Below are 19510 nucleotides of genomic sequence, written 5' to 3'. Positions count from 1 at the left end.
TCTCCCCCTCCCCTCCCTCATTTCTCCCCCCCTCCCCTCCCTCATTTCTCCCCCCTCCCCTCCCTCATTTCTCCCCCCCTCCCCTCCCTCATTTCTCCCCCTCCCCTCCCTCATTTCTCCCCCCCTCCCCTCCCTCATTTCTCCCCCCCTCCCCTCCCTCATTTCTCCCCCCTCCCTCTTTCCTCTTGCCCTGCACGTAGTCGTCCTTGCACTGCGCATGCTCTTTGCTGTTCGCGGTATGCGCATGCTCCCTTTAATTCTCTGTACTGCGCATGCCGCTTTCAATTCTCTGTGCTGCGCATGCGCACCGCCGGTCTCTCCCCCGACCCTCTGGGAATGCAGCGCGCCTGCGCGCGGCCTACATCCTGTCTGGATCCGAGGCTCGATTGCGGCCGCCCGAGCCGGAGGTGGAGCAGGAGAAGGCGAAGGATGGGTGAGAGCGGGGAACGAGAGGCGGAGGATGACTGATCACAGCCATCCCGCTGTAGGGTCGAAAGGTCACAGGGATCCAGGTGTGGAGGTGGAAGTTCACAGAGATCCAGGTGTGGGGTGAAAGGTCAGAGGGATCCAGGTGTGGGAGTGAAAGGTCACAGGGATCCAGGTGTGGGGGTGAAAGGTCACAGAGATCCAGGTGTGGAGGTGAAAGGTCACAGATCCAGGTGCGGGGGTGAAGGGTCTCAGGGATCCAACTGTGGGTGTGAAAGGTCACGGATCCAGGTGTGGGTGAAAGGTCACAGGGATCCAGGTGTGGGAGTGGTAAGTCACAGGATCCAGGTGTGGGGGTGAAAGGTCACAGGGATCCAGGTGTGGGGGTGAAATGTCACAGGGATCCAGGTGTGGGGTGAAAGGTCACAGGGATCCAGGTGTGAGGGTGAAAGGACACAGGGATCCAGGTGTGGGAATGAAAGGTCACAAGGATCCAGGTGTGGAGGTGAAAGGTCACAGGGATCCAAGGGAGGGTGTGGAAGGTCACAGGGATCCAGGTGTGGGAGTGAAAGGTCACAGGGATCCAGGTGTGGGAGTGATAAGTCACAGGGATCCAGGTGTGGGAGTGATAAGTCACAGGGATCCAGGTGTGGGAGTGAAAGGTCACAGGGATCCAGGTGTGGGGGTGAAAGGTCACAGTCATCTTTCTCTATCTAATCTCTGTGTAAAGACTTTTTTCACCACCTTCCCCAGTGTCGATATCTGACAGGTTATGTGATAGGAATAATAACAGCAAGTTATTGGGACTGTGGGTTGACAAGTCCATAGGACCTGATGGATTTTATCCTTGGGCCTTAAAAAAAAGTGGCTGATGAGACAATTGATGCGCCTGGATTTGGGGAGGGTTTATTTGTTTGGAAAATAGCCAATATAACTCCTTTATTCAAAAAAGGGAGGGAGGCAGAGAGCGGGAAACTACCTGCCAGTTAGTTTAACATCTGTCAGAGGGAAACTGTTAGAAGCTATTACTAAAGTTGTTATAACAGGGCACTTAGATAAATTCAAGGTAATCAGGCAGAGTCAACATGATTTTGTGAGTGGGAAATCATATTTAACCAATTTATTGGAGTTCTTTGAAGAAGTAACAGATGCTGTGGATAACAGGGAACTGGTGGATGTACTGTATTTAGGTTTCCAGAAGGCATTTGATAAGGTGCCTCATCGAAGGTTATTGTGGAAAATGGAAGCTCATGATGTAGAGGGTAACATATTGGCAGGGATATTGCTGAAGAAAAGAGACATGTCGAAGCTTTTTGTCTTGCACTCATCAGACACTTCAGAAGAATATCAATAAAAGGGGAAAACAACACAACAATTTATACTGTATGAGAAGAGAGTGCTGATTGGTTGGCAAGGGAAGTTGACCCCCACATCTGATTCCCTGTGGCCTTCCCTCCCCACTCCTAAAGAGAAGCAGCCAACCAATCAGCACTCTCTTTTCATACAGTATAAATTGTTGTTTTCCCCTTTATTGATATTCTTGTAAGTGTCCTGATGAGTGCAAGTCAAAAAGCTTCGACATGTCCCTTTTCAGCAAGAATCAAGTTCTGTACAAACAAATGAATAATTATATTGACATGGATAGAAGGTTGGCTAGCTAATAGGAAACAGAGAGTAGGCATAAATGGGTCATTTTCTGGTTGACAGGATGTGACAAATGGTGTGCCACGGAGATCAGTGCTGGGACCTCAACTGTTTACAATTTATCTAAATGATTTGGATGAAAGGACAGAAGGAATGGTCACTAAATTTGCTGATGACATAGAGAAAGTTAGGAATGTGAGTTGTTAAGAGGACATAAGGACGTCACAAAGTGACAGATAGGTTAAGTGAGTGGGCAAAGATCTGGCAGATGGAGTATAATGTTGGAAAATATGAGGTTGTCCATTTTGGCAGGAAGAATTTTAAAAAAAGGCCTATTATCTAAATAGTGAGAGGTTGCAGAGCTCTGAGATGCAGAGGGATCTGGGTGTCCTAGTGCACGAATCACAAAAGGTTGGTTATGCAGGTACAGCAGGTAATTAGGAAAGCTAATAGAATATTATCATTTATTGTGAGGGAAGTTGAATATAAAAATAGGGAGGTTATGCTTCAGTTATACAGGGCACTGGTGAGACCACATCTGGAGTACTGGGTACAGTACTTGTCTCCTTATTGAAGGAAGGATGTCAATGTGTGGGAGGCAGTTCAGAGAAGGTTTACCAGACTAATACCTGGAATGGGTGAGTTGTCTTATGGGGAAAGGGTGGACAGGTTAGGCTTGTATCCGCTGGAGTTTAGAAGAGTAAGAGGTGACTTGATTGAAACATATAAGATCCTGAGGGGAGTTGACAGGGTGGATGCGGAGAGAATGTTTCCTCTTGTGGGAGAATCTAGAACTAGGGGAGGTCACTGTTTAAAAATAAGGGGCTGCCCATTTGGGACAGAGATGAGGAGAATTTTTTTCTCTCAGGAGGGTGGTAAGTCTTTGGGACTCCTTTCCTCAAAAGGTGGTGGAAGCAGAGACTTTGAATATTTTTAAGACTGAGGGAGAGAGATTCTTGATCAGCAAGAGGGTGATAGATTATCGGAGGTGGGTGGGAATGTGAGGTGAAAATCAGATCAGCTGTGATCTGATTGAATGGCAGAGCAGGTTCGAGGGGCTGAATGGCCTAATCCTGCTCCTCATTCGTATGTTTGTATAATCCCTGTACGCAGTACTCCAGATGTGGATTAATGGTCCGGATTTGCAAGGCAGAATGTCCAGAAGCAGCGGCTCGACAAGGTGACTCCCAAAGAATTTTCAACAGGGTAGAGGGAGCTTTACTCTGTATCTGACCCCGTGCTGTACCTGTCCTGGGAGTGTTTGATGGGGACATTGGAGAGGGAGCTTTACTCTGTATCTAACCCCGTGCTGTTCCTGCCCTGGGAGTGTTTAATGGGGACGGTGTAGAGGGAGCTTTACTCTGTATCTAACCCCGTGCTGTACCTGTCCTGGGTGTGTTTGATGGGGACAGTGTAGAGGGAGCTTTACTCTGTATCTAACCCCGTGCTGTACCTGTCCTGGGAGTGTTTGATGGGGATGGTGTAGAGGGAGCTTTACTCTGTGTCTAACCCTGTGCTGTACCTGCCCTGGGAGTGTTGGATGGGGATAGTGTCGAGGGAGCTTTACTCTGTATCTAACCCCGTCCTGTACCTGTCCTGGGAGTTTTTGATGGGGACTGTGGAGTGGGAATTTTATTTTTCTCCCTATCGGTGATCAGGAATGATGAGCATGTTAAACAATTCTCTAAAGTGAGGCCATGGTGTACTCTCTAGGTGTGCTGCAGCTCCTGTGTGTCCCTGTTGTGACTGGGGTGAGATTGCTCTCGTGTGGAGCTGCCTGTCGTGCGGGGTCTAAATGGCGGCTCGGGTGAGTACGATCAGCTCTTCAGTGTGTGTGGGTTGAGTTGTTGCCTCCCTCCCTCTCTCTCTCTCTCTCTCTCTCTCTCTCTCTATCGATTTTCCTGCCCCCTCTCCACGCTCAGCTAATTTTCGAAGTCCCCCTCTTCCACTCTTCAGTTCGCTGTTTGACTCACTCGCACAGATACCCTGCAGCCTGAAGCGGGAAACTCGCCCAGTCCCGTCACTCATCACCTCTGCATTCTCTGAGCTACAGCAGCTGCCTGTCAGGGTCAAACCTCCTCCGCCCTCCTGTTCAAGTCCCTCCATGGCCTCGTCACTATCCCTGTAACCTCCTCCTGCCCCTACACACCTCCCTATCTCTGTATCCTCCTCCAGTCCCTACACCCCTCCCTATCTCTGTAACCTCCTCCAGTCCCTACACCCCTCCCTATCTCTGTAACCTCCTCCAGCCCCTACACCCCTCCCTATCTCTGTAACCTCCTCCAGTCCCTACACCCCTCCCTATCTCTGTAACCTCCTCCAGTCCCTACAACCCCCCTATCTCTGTAACCTTCTCCAGTCCCTACAACCCTCCCTATCTCTGTAACCTCCTCCAGTCCCTACAACAATCCCTATCTCTGTAACCTCCTCCAGTCCCTACAACCCTCCCTATCTCTGTAACCTCCTCCAGCCCCTACACCCCTCCCTATCTCTGTAACCTCTTGCAGTCCCTACACCCCTCCCTATCTCTGTAACCTCCTCCAGTCCCTACACCCCTCCCCATCCCTGTAACCTCCTCCAGCCCCTACACCCCTCCCTATCTCTGTAACCTCCTCCAGCCTCTACACCCCTCCCTATCTCTGTAACCTCCTCCAGCCTCTACACCCCTCCCTATCTCTGTAACCACCTCCAGCCCCTACAGCCCTCCCTATCTCTGTAACCTCCTCCAGCCCCCTACACCCCTCCCTATCTCTGTAACCTCCTCCAGCCCCTACACCCCTCCCTATCTCTGTAACCTCCTCCAGCCCCTACAACCCTCCCTATCTCTGTAACCTCCTCCAGCCCCCTACACCCCTCCCTATCTCTGTAACCTCCTCCAGTCCCTACACCCCTCACCATCCCTGTAACCTCCTCCAGCCCCTACACCCCTCCCCATCTCTGTAACCCCCTCCAGCCACTCGGACCTATTGTTTGCTTCGGTTCACACCTAAAGTCAATCACACTCTGCCCACATGCCATCTCAGTTGTAGCAGTGAGGGTGTACCTCTGCCCCTGGGTGGAGACTCTACCCGTACCCCAGCAGAGGGCAGGCTTCTGGTGGTGACAGGATCTGGCTATATCGGTGCCGAGTCTCAGTGCAGTCACACTCTCATTATCTCTCTCCCCTTCAGACATGGCTTGGCCAAGAGTGGAACAGAGTATGGACCCCTAACAGACCTGCCAGACTGGTCGTTCGCAGGTGAGTGACAGCGTTTCAGAGAAATAATCGCAACATGAAGTCCTCTTCGCCTCTTTCAGAGACAGGGGCTCACAATTAGCATTCCCTTTAAACTGAGCCAGTGCAATCAGACTACCCCGGTGCGAATGAAGGAACCAGCTTCACCTGCGTTTAATTCAGTGGAAAATACATACACCGCCCCAAACCCCTCGATGAGATTCCAGTCTATAACTCGCACCCAGGTATCTGTTATACTATATATAAACCAGCCCAAACCCCTCGATTAGATTCCAGTCTGTAACTCACTCCCAGGTATCTGTTATTGTATATATAAACCAGCCCAAACCCCTCGATTAGATTCCAGTCTGTAACTCACACCCAGGTATCTGTCATTGTATATATAAACCAGCCCAAACCCCTCGATTAGATTCCAGTCTGTAACTCACTCCCAGGTATCTGTTATTCTATATATAAACCTCACCGAGCACCTCGATTAGATTCCAGTCTGGAACTCTCTCCCGGGTATCTGTTGTTCTATATATAAATTAACCGGAACCTCTCAATTAGATTCCAGTCTGTAACTCACTCCCGGGTATCTGTTATTCTGTATATAAACCACCCCGAACCCCTCGATGAGATTCCAGTCTATAACTCACACCCAGGTATCTGTTATTCTATATATAAACCACCCCGAACCCCTCGATTAGATTCCAGCCTGTAACTCACTCCCAGGTATCTGTTATTCTATATATAAACCGCCCCAAACCCCTCGATTAGATTCCAGTCTGGAACTCTCTCCCGGGTATCTGTTGTTCTATATATAAATTAACCGGAACCTCTCAATTAGATTCCAGTCTGTAACTCACTCCCGGGTACCTGTTATTCTATATATAAACCGCCCCAAACCCCTCGATGAGATTCCAGTCTGTAACTCACTCCCAGGTATCTGTCATTGTATATATAAACCAGCCCAAACCCCTCGATGAGATTCCAGTCTGGAACTCTCTCCCGGGTATCTGTTGTTCTATATATAAACCACCCCAAACCCCTCGATTAGATTCCAGTCTGGAACTCTCTCCCGGGTATCTGTTGTTCTATATATAAACCACCCCAAACCCCTCGATTAGATTCCAGTCTGTAACTCACTCCCAGGTATCTGTCATTGTATATATAAACCAGCCCAAACCCCTCGATTAGATTCCAGTCTGGAACTCACTCCCAGGTATCTGTCATTGTATATATAAACCAGCCCAAACCCCTCGATTAGATTCCAGTCTGGAACTTACTCCCGGGTATCTGTCATTCTATATATAAACCCCACCGAACCCCTCGATTAGATTCCAGTCTGGAACTCTCTCCCGGGTATCTGTTGTTCTATATATAAATTAACCGGAACCTCTCAATTAGATTCCAGTCTGTAACTCACTCCCAGGTATCTGTTATTCTATATATAAACCTCACCGAACACCTCGATTAGATTCCAGTCTGTAACTCACTCCCGGGTTTCTGTTATTCTGTATATAAACCACACCGAACCCCTCGATCAGATTCCAGCCTGTAACTCACTCCCGGGTATTTGTTATTCTATATATAAACCACCCCGAAACCATCGATCAGATTCCAGCCTGTAACTCACTCCCGGGTATTTGTTATTCTATATATAAACCCCCCCGAACCCCTCGATTAGATTCCAGTCTGTAACTCATTCCCGGGTATCTGTTACTCCATATATAAGCCAACCCGAACCCTTCGATTAGATTCCAGCCTGTAACTCACTCCCGGGTATCTGTTATTCTATATATAAACCACCCCGAACCCTTCAATTAGATTCCAGCCTGTAACTCACTCCCGGGTATCTGTTATTCTATATATAAACCACCCCGAACTCCTCGATTAGATTCCAGTTTGTAACTCACTCCCCGGTATCTGTTATTCTATACATAAATCACCCTGAACCCCTTGATTGGATTCCAGCCTGTAACTCACTCCCGGGTATCTGTTATTCTATATATAAACCCCCCCGAACCCCTCGATTAGATTCCAGTCTGTAACTCACTCTCGGATATTTGTTATTCTATATATAAACCACCCCGAAACCCTCGATTAGATTCCAGCCTGTAACTCACTCCCGGGTATCTGTTATTCTATATATAAATTAACCGGAACCTCTCAATTAGATTCCAGTCTGTAACTCACTCCCGGGTATCTGTTACTTTATACATAAGCCAACCCGAACCCATTGATTAGATTCCAGCCTGTAACTCACTCCCGGGTATCTGTTATTCTATATATAAACCACCCTGAAACCCTCGATTAGATTCCATTCTGTAACTCACTCCCGGGTATCTGTTATTCTATATATAAACCACCCCGAACCCCTCGATTGGATTCCAGTCTGTAACTCACTCCCAGGTATTTGTTATTCTATATATAAACCACCCCGAAACCCTCGATTAGATTCCAACCTGTAACTCACTCCCGGGTATCTGTTATTTTATATATAATACACCGCGAGCCCCTCGATTAGATTCCAGTCTGTAACTCACTCCCGGGTATCTGTTATTCTACATATAAACCACCCTGAAACCTTCGATTAGATTCCAGCCTGTAACTCACCCCTGGGAATCTGTTATTCTGTATATAAACGATCCCGAACGCCTCGATTAGATTCCAGCCTGTAACTCACTCCCGGGTATCTGTTATTCTATATATAAACCCCCCCGAACCCCTCGATTAGATTCCAGTCTGTAACTCACTCCCGGGTATCTGTTATTCTATATATAAACCCCCCCCCGAACCCCTCGATTAGATTCCAGTCTGTAACTCACTCCCGGGTATCTGTTATTCTATATATAAACCACCCCGAACCCCTCGATTAGATTCCAGCCTGTAACTCACTCCCCGGTATCTGTTATTCTATATATAAACCCCCCCCGAACCCCTCGATTAGATTCTTGTCTGTAACTCACTCCCGGGTATCTGTTATTCTATATATAAACCCCCCCGAACCCCTCGATTAGGTTCCAGTCTGTAACTCACACCGGGTATCTGTTATTCTATATATAAACCACCCCGAACCCCTCGATTAGATTCCAGCCTGTAACTCACTCCCCGGTATCTGTTATTCTATATATAAACCCCCCCCGAACCCCTCGATTAGATTCCAGTCTGTAACTCACTCCCGGGTATCTGTTATTCTATATATAAACCCCCCCGAACCCCTCGATTAGATTCTGGACTGTAACTGCCTGCTTTGGAGTGTTTGTGGAGTGGTGATGGGATCTTGCTGTGTTTTTAATACTTGATCTGAGCAGTAACTCTGCCTGCTGTTCCTATTCCTTTTGCTGCTCAGATGGGAGTCCGGCTCCTCCACTGAAGGGACAGATTCGAAGACGCCAGGAGTGTGAGGAGATGGCGGTGAGTTCCAGGATTCCGGACGGCCCTTTTCATCTCCTCCTCACTGTCCATCACCCTCTCCGTTTTCGTCTCCTCACCATCTGACTGTCCGTCACCCTCTCGGTGTCCGTCACCCTCTCGGTGTCCGTCACCCTCTCGGTGTCCGTCACCCTCTCGCTGTCCGTCACCCTCTGACTGTCCGTCACCCTCTGACTGTCCGTCACCCTCTCGCCGTCTGTCACCCTCTCGCTGTCCGTCACCCTCTCGCTGTCCGTCACCCTCTGACTGTCTGTCACCCTCTCGCTGTCCGTCACCCTCTGACTGTCCTACACCCTCTCGCTGTCCGTCACCCTCTGACTGTCCTACACCCTCTCGCTGTCCGTCACCCTCTGACTGTCCTACACCCTCTCGCTGTCCGTCACCCTCTGACTGTCCTACACCCTCTCGCTGTCCGTCACCCTCTCGCTGTCCATCACCCTCTCGCTGTCTGTCACCCTCTGACTGTCCTACACCCTCTCGCTGTCCGTCACCCTCTGACTGTCCTACACCCTCTCGCTGTCCGTCACCCTCTGACTGTCCTACACCCTCTCGCTGTCCGTCACCCTCTCGCTGTCCGTCACCCTCTCGCTGTCCATCACCCTCTCGCTGTCCGTCACCCTCTCGCCGTCTGTCACCCTCTCGCTGTCTGTCACCCTCTCGCTGTCTGTCACCCTCTCGCTGTCTGTCACCCTCTCGCTGTCTGTCACCCTCTCGCTGTCCATCACCCTCTCCGTTTTCGTCTCCTCACCCTCTGACTGTCTGTCACCCTCTCGCTGTCCGTCACCCTCTCGCTGTCCGTCACCCTCTCGCTGTCCGTCACCCTCTCGGTGTCCGTCACCCTTTCGCTGTCCGTCACCCTCTCGCTGTCCGTCACCCTCTCGCTGTCCGTCACCCTCTGACTGTCCTACACCCTCTCGTTGTCCGTCACCCTCTCGCCGTCTGTCACCCTCTGACTGTCCTACACCCTTTCGCTGTCTGTCAGCCTCTGACTGTCCGTCACCCTCTCGCCGTCTGTCACCCTCTCGGTGTCCGTCACCCTCTCGCTGTCCGTCACCCTCTGACTGTCCTACACCCTCTCGCTGTCTGTCACCCTCTGACTGTCCGTCACCCTCTCGCTGTCCGTCACCCTCTCGCTGTCCGTCACCCTCTCGCTGTCTGTCACCCTCTCGCTGTCCGTCACCCTCTCGCTGTCTGTCACCCTCTCGGTGTCCGTCTCCCTCTCGCTGTCTCTCACCCTCTGACTGTCCTACACCCTCTCGCTGTCTGTCACCCTCTCGCCGTCTGTCGCCCTCTCGCCGTCTGTCACCCTCTCGCCGTCTGTCACCCTCTCGCTGTCTGTCACCCTCTGACTGTCCGTCTCCCTCTCGCTGTCCGTCACCCTCTCGCCGTCTGTCACCCTCTCGCTGTCCGTCTCCCTCTCGCCGTCTGTCACCCTCTCGCTGTCCGTCACCCTCTCGCCGTCTGTCGCCCTCTCGGTGTCCGTCACCCTCTCGGTGTCCTCCTGACCATTTCCATCCTGCTTCACCCACCTACCCCTCGGTCCCGTCCCATTTTATCACTCCCGACCCCCTCCCCATCCCTCGCCCTCCCCGTCCCCTCGTCTCTCCCTCTCTCTCCCCTCCCCCTCCCCCTCCCTCCCTCTCCACCTCCCCCTCCCTCTCTCTCCCCCTCCCCCTCCCTCTCTCTCCCCCCTACCCCTCCCTCTCTCCCCCTCCCCCTCCCTCTCTCTCCCCCTCCCCGTCCCTTCTCTCCCCCTCCCCCCTTCCCCCCCCCTCTCCCCCTCCCTCCCTCTCCTCCCCCTCCTCCTCCCTCCCCCTCCCCCACCCCGTCCCCTCGTCCTTCCCGTCCCTCGTCCTTCCTCTCTCTCCCCTTCCCTCCCCCCTCGCCCTCCCCGTCGCCTCCCCCCCGTCCTCCTCCTCGTCCACACCCTCCCCCTCACCCTCTCTCCCCCTCGCTCCCCTCCACTCTCTCCTTGTCCCCCCTCCTCAACCTCCCCCTCCCCATCCCTCCCCACACCCTCTCAGTCCCTCCCGTTCACCGTCCATGTCCCTACCCCTCGCCCTCCCCATGCTCTCCCTTGCCCTTTACCATCCCTCCCCCTCACCCCCTCCTGCCTCCATCGCCCCATCAATCCTGCCCCCCATTGTCGTTCCCTCGCCCTCTCCCCACTCTCTCCGTTTCTCTGTTTCTCTCTCTCCCGTCCCATCTCTCACCCTTTCTCTCTTGTCTCTCTTGCTCTCTTTTTTACCTTGTCTCTCTCTCTCTCTCTCTTTTACCTTCTCTCTCTCTCTCTCTCTCTTGCCCTCTCTTTTAACTTGTCTCTCTCTCTCTCTTTTACCTTCTCTCTCTCTCTGTCTCTTGCCCTCTCTTTTACCTTGTCTCGCTCTCTCCTCTTTTACCTTGTCTCTCTCTCTCTCTTTTACCTTCTGTCTCTTTCTTTTTTTCTCTTTTACCTTGTCTCTCTCTCTCTCTTTTACCTTGTCTCTTTCTCTCTCTTTCTCTTTTGCCTTGTCTCTCTCTCTCTTTCTCTTTTACCTTGTCTCTCTTTCTCTTTTACCTTCCCTCTCTCTCTCTCTCTTTTACCTTGTCTCTCTCTCTCTTTCTCTTTTACCTTGTCTCGCTCTCTTTCTCTTTTACCTTGTCTCTCTCTCTTTTTTACCTTGTCTCTCTCTTTCTCTTTTACCTTGTCTCTCTCTTTCTCTTTTACCTTGTCTCTCTCTCTCTCTTTTACCTTGTCTCTCTCTCTCTCTCTCTTTTACCTTGTCTCTTTCTCTCTTTCTCTTTTACCTTGTCTCTCTCTCTCTTTTACCTTGTCTCTCTCTCTCTTTCTCTTTTACCTTGTCTCTCTCTCTCTCTCTCTTTTACCTTGTCTCTCTCTCTTTCTCTTTTACCTTGTCTCTCTCTCTTTCTCTTTTACCTTGTCTCTCTCTCTCTCTCTTTTACCTTCTCTCTCTCTCTCTCTTTTACCTTGTCTCTCTCTCTCTTTCTCTTTTACCTTGTCTCTCTCTTTCCCTTTTACCTTGTCTCTTTCTCTCTTTTACCTTGTCTGTCTCTCTCTTTTACCTTGTCTCTCTCTCTTTCTCTTCTACCTTGTCTCTCTCTCTTTCTCTTTTACCTTGTCTCTCTCTCTCTCTCTCTTTTACCTTGTCTCTCTCTCTTTCTCTTTTACATTGTGTGTGTCTCTCTCTCTCTCTTTTACCTTGTCTCTCTCTCTCTCTCTTTTACCTTGTCTCTCTCTTTCTCTTTTACCTTGTCTCTCTCTCTCTTTTACATTGTGTCTCTCTCTCTCTCTCTCTTTTACCTTGTCTCTCTCTCTCTCTTTTACCTTGTCTCTCTCTCTCTCTCTTTTACCTTGTCTCTCTCTCTTTCTCTTTTACCTTGTCTCTCTCTCTTTCTCTTTTACCTTGTCTCTCTCTCTTTCTCTTTTACCTTGTCTCTCTCGCTCTCTTTTACCTTGTCTCTCTCTTTCTCTTTTACCTTGTCTCTCTCTCTCTCTTTTACATTGTGTCTCTCTCTCTCTCTCTCTTTTACCTTGTCGCTCTCTCTCTCTTTTACCTTGTCTCTCTCTCTTTCTCTTTTACCTTGTCTCTCTCTCTCTCTTTTACCTTGTCTCTCTCTCTTTCTCTTTTACCTTGTCTCTCTCTCTCTTTTACCTTGTCTCTCTCTCTTTCTCTCTTACCTTGTCTCTCTTTCTCTTTTACCTTCTCTCTCTCTCTTTCTCTTTTACCTTGTCTCTCTCTCTTTTACCTTGTCTCCCTTTCTCTCTTACCTTGTCTCTCTTTCTCTTTTACATTGTCTCTCTCTCTTTCTCTTTTACCTTGTCTTTCTCTCTCTCTCTTTTACCTTGTCTCTCTTTCTCTTTTACCGTGTCTCTCTCTCTCTTTTACATTGTCTCTCTCTCTTTCTCTTTTACCTTGTCTTTCTCTCTTTCTCTTTTACCTTGTCTCTCTCTCTCTCTTTTACCTTGTCTCTCTCTCTTTTACCTTATCTCTTTCTCTCTCTCTCTTTTACCTTATCTCTCTCTCTCTCTTTCTCTTTTACCTTGTCTCTCTCTCTCTTTCTCTTTTACCTTGTCTCTGTCTCTCTCTCTATTACCTTGTGTGTCTCTCTTTCTCTCTTTTACCTTGTCTCTCTCTCTTTCTCTTTTACCTTGTCTCTCTCTCTCTCTCTTTTACCTTGTCTCTCTCTCTCTTTCTCTTTTACCTTGTCTCTCTCTCTTTCTCTTTTACCTTGTCTCTCTCTCTCTTTCTCTTTTACCTTGTCTCTCTCTCTCTTTCTCTTTTACCTTGTCTCTCTCTCTCTCTCTTTTACCTTGTCTCTCTCTCTCTCTCTTTTACCTTGTCTCTTTCTCTTTCTCTTTTACTTTGTCTCTCTCTCTCTCTTTTACCTTGTCTCTTTCTCTCTCTTTCTCTTTTGCCTTGTCTCTCTCTCTCTCTTTCTCTTTTACCTTGTCTCTCTTTCTCTTTTACCTTCTCTCTCTCTCTTTTACCTTGTCTCTCTCTCTCTTTCTCTTTTACCTTGTCTCTCTCTCTTTCTCTTTTACCTTCTCTCCCTCTTTTACCTTGTCTCTCTCTCTCTTTCCCTTTTAACTTGTCTCTCTCTCTTTCTCTTTTACCTTGTCTCTCTCTCTCTTTTACCTTGTCTCTCTCGCTCTCTTTTACCTTGTCTTTCGCTCTCTCTTTTACATTGTCTCTCTCTCTTTCTCTTTTACCTTGTCTCTCTCTCTCCTCTTTTATCTTGTCTCTCTCTTTCTCTTTTACCTTGTCTCTTTCTCTTTGTCTTCTACCTTGTCTCTCTCTCTTTCTCTTTTACCTTGTCTCTCTCTCTCTCTCTTTTACCTTGTCTCTCTCTCTCTTTCTCTTTTACCTTGTCTTTCTCTCTCTCTCTTTTACCTTGTCTCTCTCTCTTTCTCTTTTACCTTGTCTTTCTCTCTCTCTTTTACCTTGTCTCTCTCTCTTTTACCTTGTCTCTCTCTCTTTCTCTTTTACCTTGTCTTTCTCTCTCTCTCTTTCACCTTGTCTCTCTTTCTCTTTTACCTTGTCTCTCTCTCTCTCTCTTTTACCTTGTCTTTCTCTCTCTCTCTTTCACCTTGTCTGTCTTTCTCTTTTACCTTGTCTCTCTCTCTTTCTCTTTTACCTTGTCTCTCTCTCTTTCTCTTTTACCTTGTCTCTCTCTCTCTTTTACCTTGTCTCTCTCTCTCTCTTTTACCTTGTCTCTCTCTCTTTCTCTTTTACATTGTCTCTCTCTCTTTCTCTTTTACCTTGTCTTTCTCTCTCTCTCTTTTACATTGTCTCTCTCTCTTTCTCTTTTACCTTGTCTCTCTCTCTTTCTCTTTTACCTTGTCTCTCTCTCTCTTTTACCTTGTCTCTCTCTCTCTCTCTTTTACCTTGTCTCTCTCTCTCTCTCTTTTACCTTGTCTCTCTCTCTCTCTCTCTTTTACATTGTCTCTCTCTCTTTCTCTTTTACCTTGTCTTTCTCTCTCTCTCTTTTACCTTGTCTCTCTCTCTCTCTTTTACCTTGTCTCTCTCTCTCTCTTTTACCTTATCTCTTTCTCTCTCTCTCTTTTACCTTATCTCTCTCTCTCTCTTTCTCTTTTACCTTGTCTCTCTCTCTCTTTCACCTTGTCTCTGTCTCTCTCTCTATTACCTTGTGTGTCTCTCTCTCTCTTTTACCTTGTCTCTCTCTCTTTCTCTTTTACCTTGTCTCTCTCTCTCTCTCTTTTACCTTGTCTCTCTCTCTCTTTCTCTTTTACCTTGTCTCTCTCTCTTTCTCTTTTACCTTGTCTCTCTCTCTCTTTTACCTTGTCTCTCTCTCTCTCTTTTACCTTGTCTCTCTCTCTCTCTCTTTTACCTTGTCTCTCTCTCTTTCTCTTTTACATTGTCTCTCTCTCTCTCTCTCTCTTTTACCTTGTCTCTTTCTCTTTCTCTTTTACCTTGTCTCTCTCTCTCTCTTTTACCTTGTCTCTTTCTCTCTCTTTCTCTTTTGCCTTGTCTCTCTCTCTCTCTTTCACCTTGTCTCTCTTTCTCTTTTCCCTTCTCTCTCTCTCTTTTACCTTGTCTCTCTCTCTCTTTCTCTTTTACCTTGTCTCTCTCTCTTTCTCTTTTACCTTCTCTCTCTCTTTTACCTTGTCTCTCTCTCTCTTTCCCTTTTAACTTGTCTCTCTCTCTTTCTCTTTTACCTTGTCTCTCTCTCTCTTTTACCTTGTCTCTCTCGCTCTCTTTTACCTTGTCTTTCGCTCTCTCTTTTACATTGTCTCTCTCTCTTTCTCTTTTACCTTGTCTCTCTCTCTCCTCTTTTATCTTGTCTCTCTCTTTCTCTTTTACCTTGTCTCTTTCTCTTTGTCTTCTACCTTGTCTCTCTCTCTTTCTCTTTTACCTTGTCTCTCTCTCTCTCTCTTTTACCTTGTCTCTCTCTCTCTTTCTCTTTTACCTTGTCTTTCTCTCTCTCTCTTTTACATTGTCTCTCTCTCTTTCTCTTTTACCTTGTCTTTCTCTCTCTCTCTTTTACCTTGTCTCTCTCTCTTTCTCTTTTACCTTGTCTTTCTCTCTCTCTTTTACCTTGTCTCTCTCTCTTTTACCTTGTCTCTCTCTCTTTCTCTTTTACCTTGTCTTTCTCTCTCTCTCTTTCACCTTGTCTCTCTTTCTCTTTTACCTTGTCTCTCTCTCTCTCTCTTTTACCTTGTCTTTCTCTCTCTCTCTTTCACCTTGTCTGTCTTTCTCTTTTACCTTGTCTCTCTCTCTTTCTCTTTTACCTTGTCTCTCTCTCTTTCTCTTTTACCTTGTCTCTCTCTCTCTTTTACCTTGTCTCTCTCTCTCTCTTTTACCTTGTCTCTCTCTCTTTCTCTTTTACATTGTCTCTCTCTCTTTCTCTTTTACCTTGTCTTTCTCTCTCTCTCTTTTACATTGTCTCTCTCTCTTTCTCTTTTACCTTGTCTCTCTCTCTTTCTCTTTTACCTTGTCTCTCTCTCTCTTTTACCTTGTCTCTCTCTCTCTCTCTTTTACCTTGTCTCTCTCTCTCTCTCTTTTACCTTGTCTCTCTCTCTCTCTCTCTTTTACATTGTCTCTCTCTCTTTCTCTTTTACCTTGTCTTTCTCTCTCTCTCTTTTACCTTGTCTCTCTCTCTCTCTTTTACCTTGTCTCTCTCTCTCTCTTTTACCTTATCTCTTTCTCTCTCTCTCTTTTACCTTATCTCTCTCTCTCTCTTTCTCTTTTACCTTGTCTCTCTCTCTCTTTCACCTTGTCTCTGTCTCTCTCTCTATTACCTTGTGTGTCTCTCTCTCTCTTTTACCTTGTCTCTCTCTCTTTCTCTTTTACCTTGTCTCTCTCTCTCTCTCTTTTACCTTGTCTCTCTCTCTCTTTCTCTTTTACCTTGTCTCTCTCTCTTTCTCTTTTACCTTGTCTCTCTCTCTCTTTTACCTTGTCTCTCTCTCTCTCTTTTACCTTGTCTCTCTCTCTCTCTCTTTTACCTTGTCTCTCTCTCTTTCTCTTTTACATTGTCTCTCTCTCTCTCTCTCTTTTACCTTGTCTCTTTCTCTTTCTCTTTTACCTTGTCTCTCTCTCTCTCTTTTACCTTGTCTCTTTCTCTCTCTTTCTCTTTTGCCTTGTCTCTCTCTCTCTCTTTCTCTTTTACCTTGTCTCTCTTTCTCTTTTCCCTTCTCTCTCTCTCTTTTACCTTGTCTCTCTCTCTCTTTCTCTTTTACCTTGTCTCTCTCTCTTTCTCTTTTACCTTCTCTCTCTCTTTTACCTTGTCTCTCTCTCTCTTTCCCTTTTAACTTGTCTCTCTCTCTTTCTCTTTTACCTTGTCTCTCTCTCTCTTTTACCTTGTCTCTCTCGCTCTCTTTTACCTTGTCTTTCGCTCTCTCTTTTACATTGTCTCTCTCTCTTTCTCTTTTACCTTGTCTCTCTCTCTCCTCTTTTATCTTGTCTCTCTCTTTCTCTTTTACCTTGTCTCTTTCTCTTTGTCTTCTACCTTGTCTCTCTCTCTTTCTCTTTTACCTTGTCTTTCTCTCTCTCTCTTTTACATTGTCTCTCTCTCTTTCTCTTTTACCTTGTCTTTCTCTCTCTCTCTTTTACCTTGTCTCTCTCTCTTTCTCTTTTACCTTGTCTTTCTCTCTCTCTTTTACCTTGTCTCTCTCTCTTTTACCTTGTCTCTCTCTCTTTCTCTTTTACCTTGTCTTTCTCTCTCTCTCTTTCACCTTGTCTCTCTTTCTCTTTTACCTTGTCTCTCTCTCTTTCTCTTTTACCTTGTCTCTCTCTCTTTCTCTTTTACCTTGTCTTTCTCTCTCTCTCTTTCACCTTGTCTCTCTTTCTCTTTTACCTTGTCTCTCTCTCTTTCTCTTTTACCTTGTCTTTCTCTCTCTCTCTTTTACATTGTCTCTCTCTCTTTCTCTTTTACCTTGTCTTTCTCTCTCTCTCTTTCACCTTGTCTCTCTCTCTCTTTCACCTTGTCTCTCTTTCTCTTTTACCTTGTCTCTCTCTCTCTTTTACTTTGTCTCTCTCTCTTTCTCTTTTACCTTGTCTCTCTCGCTCTCTTTTACCTTGTCTTTCGCTCTCTCTTTTACATTGTCTCTCTCTCTTTCTCTTTTACCTTGTCTCTCTCTCTCCTCTTTTATCTTGTCTCTCTCTTTCTCTTTTACCTTGTCTCTTTCTCTTTGTCTTCTACCTTGTCTCTCTCTCTTTCTCTTTTACCTTGTCTCTCTCTCTCTCTCTTTTACCTTGTCTCTCTCTCTCTTTCTCTTTTACCTTGTCTTTCTCTCTCTCTCTTTTACATTGTCTCTCTCTCTTTCTCTTTTACCTTGTCTTTCTCTCTCTCTCTTTTACCTTGTCTCTCTCTCTTTCTCTTTTACCTTGTCTTTCTCTCTCTCTTTTACCTTGTCTCTCTCTCTTTTACCTTGTCTCTCTCTCTTTCTCTTTTACCTTGTCTTTCTCTCTCTCTCTTTCACCTTGTCTCTCTTTCTCTTTTACCTTGTCTCTCTCTCTCTTTCTCTTTTACCTTGTCTCTCTCTCTTTCTCTTTTACCTTGTCTTTCTCTCTCTCTCTTTCACCTTGTCTCTCTTTCTCTTTTACCTTGTCTCTCTCTCTTTCTCTTTTACCTTGTCTTTCTCTCTCTCTCTTTTACATTGTCTCTCTCTCTTTCTCTTTTACCTTGTCTTTCTCTCTCTCTCTTTCACCTTGTCTCTCTTTCTCTTTTACCTTGTCTCTCTCTCTCTTTTACTTTGTCTCTCTCTCTTTCTCTTTTACCTTGTCTTTCTCTCTCTCTTTTACCTTGTCTCGCTTTCTCTTTTACCTTGTCTCTCTCTCTCTCTTTCTCTTTTACCCTGTTTCTCTCTCTCTCTCTCTCTGTTACCTTGTCTCTCTGCCTCTCTTTTACCTTGTCTGTCTCTCTCTATCTCTCTCTCTCTCTTTCCCTCCTGTCTCTCTCCCGCTCGCCATCCTCTATCTCGTCCTCCTTATCTGATACCCTTGCTCTCCCTCTGACAGAGACGGATTGTGATGCTGACCAGTGAAATGGAGCGGGGGATGGAGAGATGGAAGGAGCAGCAGGCAGCCCACCGAAGGCAGGAGGAGGAACGACAGCGCAATCTGCCCAATCCCAAAGGAGCTAAACATGGAGGGAGTCTGCGAACACAGAGCCACAGGGAAGCAACCCCAAGCAGAACGAAATAAAATCAGTCAGAGCCTAATCCTGTGTGTCCGCTTTATTATTTCACAAACAGGCGAGGCTCCCTCAGCACTGACCCTCCGACAGTGCGGCTCTCCCTCAGTACTGATCCTCCGACAGTGCGGCTCTCCCTCAGCACTGACCCGCCGACAGCGCGGCTCTCCCTCAGTACTGACCCTCTGACAGTACGGCTCTCCCTCAGTACTGACCCTCTGACAGTACGGCTCTCCCTCAGCACTGACCATCCAACTGTGCGGGGCTCTCCCTCAGCACACCCTCCGACAGTGCAGCTCTCCCTCAGCACTGACCCTCCGACAGTGCGGCTCTCCCTCAGCACTGACCTTCCGACAATACGGCTCTCCCTCAGCACTGACCCTCCGACAACGCAGCTCTCCCTCAGCACTGACCCTCCGACAGTGCGGCTCTCCCTCAACACTGACCCTCCGACAGTGCGGCTATCCCTCAGCACTGACCCTCCGACAGTGCGGCTCTCCTTCAACACTGACCCTCCGACAGTGCGGTTCTCCCTCAGTACTGACCCTCCGACAGTGTGGCTCTCCCTCAGCACTGTCCCTCCGACGATGCAGCTGTCCCTCAACACTGACCCTCCGACAGTACGGCTGTCCCTCAGTACTGACCGTCCGACAGTGCGTCTCCCCCTCAGCACTGACCCTCCGACAGTGCGGCTCTCCCTCAGCACTGACCCTCCGACAGTGCGGCTCTCCCTCAGCACTGACCCTCCGACAGTGCGGCTCTCCCTCAGCACTGACCCTCCGACAGTCTGGCTCTCCCTCAGCACTGACCCACCGACTGCGGCTCTCCCTCAGCACTGACCCTCCGACATGCGGCTCTCCCTCAGCACTGACCCTCCGACAGTGTGGCTCTCCCTCAGTGCTGACCCTCACAATTTGTCCCCATAAATCAGTCCATTTCAGAACATGTCCAATTGCTTTTTGGTGTCTCTCAGTCCCCTTTCTCTCAGGCAGATATCTGTACTCTGACTGGTACCTCTCAGACCCCCTCTCTCATGGAGATATCTGTACACACTGGTACATCTCAGACATTCTCAGGAAGATATCTGTACACTGGTACCTCTCAGACCCTCTCAGGGAGATATCTGTACACTGG

General features: G+C 47.7%; 1 protein-coding gene across 1 annotated transcript; it reads left to right on the top strand.

The window, feature by feature from the left end:
• Positions 1-327: 327 nt before the first annotated feature.
• On the top strand, positions 328-18404 carry mrpl52 (mitochondrial ribosomal protein L52). The gene is made up of 6 exons (XM_041175968.1): positions 328-433; positions 3184-3250; positions 3784-3877; positions 5241-5308; positions 8640-8704; positions 18202-18404. Exons 2-6 carry the CDS (start codon positions 3202-3204, stop codon positions 18385-18387), a joined length of 462 nt encoding a protein of 153 aa, XP_041031902.1. The 5' UTR covers positions 328-433; positions 3184-3201; the 3' UTR covers positions 18388-18404.
• Positions 18405-19510: the final 1106 nt, after the last annotated feature.

The sequence above is a fragment of the Carcharodon carcharias genome, chromosome 27 (genome assembly GCF_017639515.1).
Source record: "Carcharodon carcharias isolate sCarCar2 chromosome 27, sCarCar2.pri, whole genome shotgun sequence".
NCBI classification, from domain to species: Eukaryota; Metazoa; Chordata; class Chondrichthyes; order Lamniformes; family Lamnidae; genus Carcharodon; species Carcharodon carcharias.
Note: the sequence above shows the minus strand (reverse complement) of the source record. Positions and strands in the feature narration are given on the sequence as shown.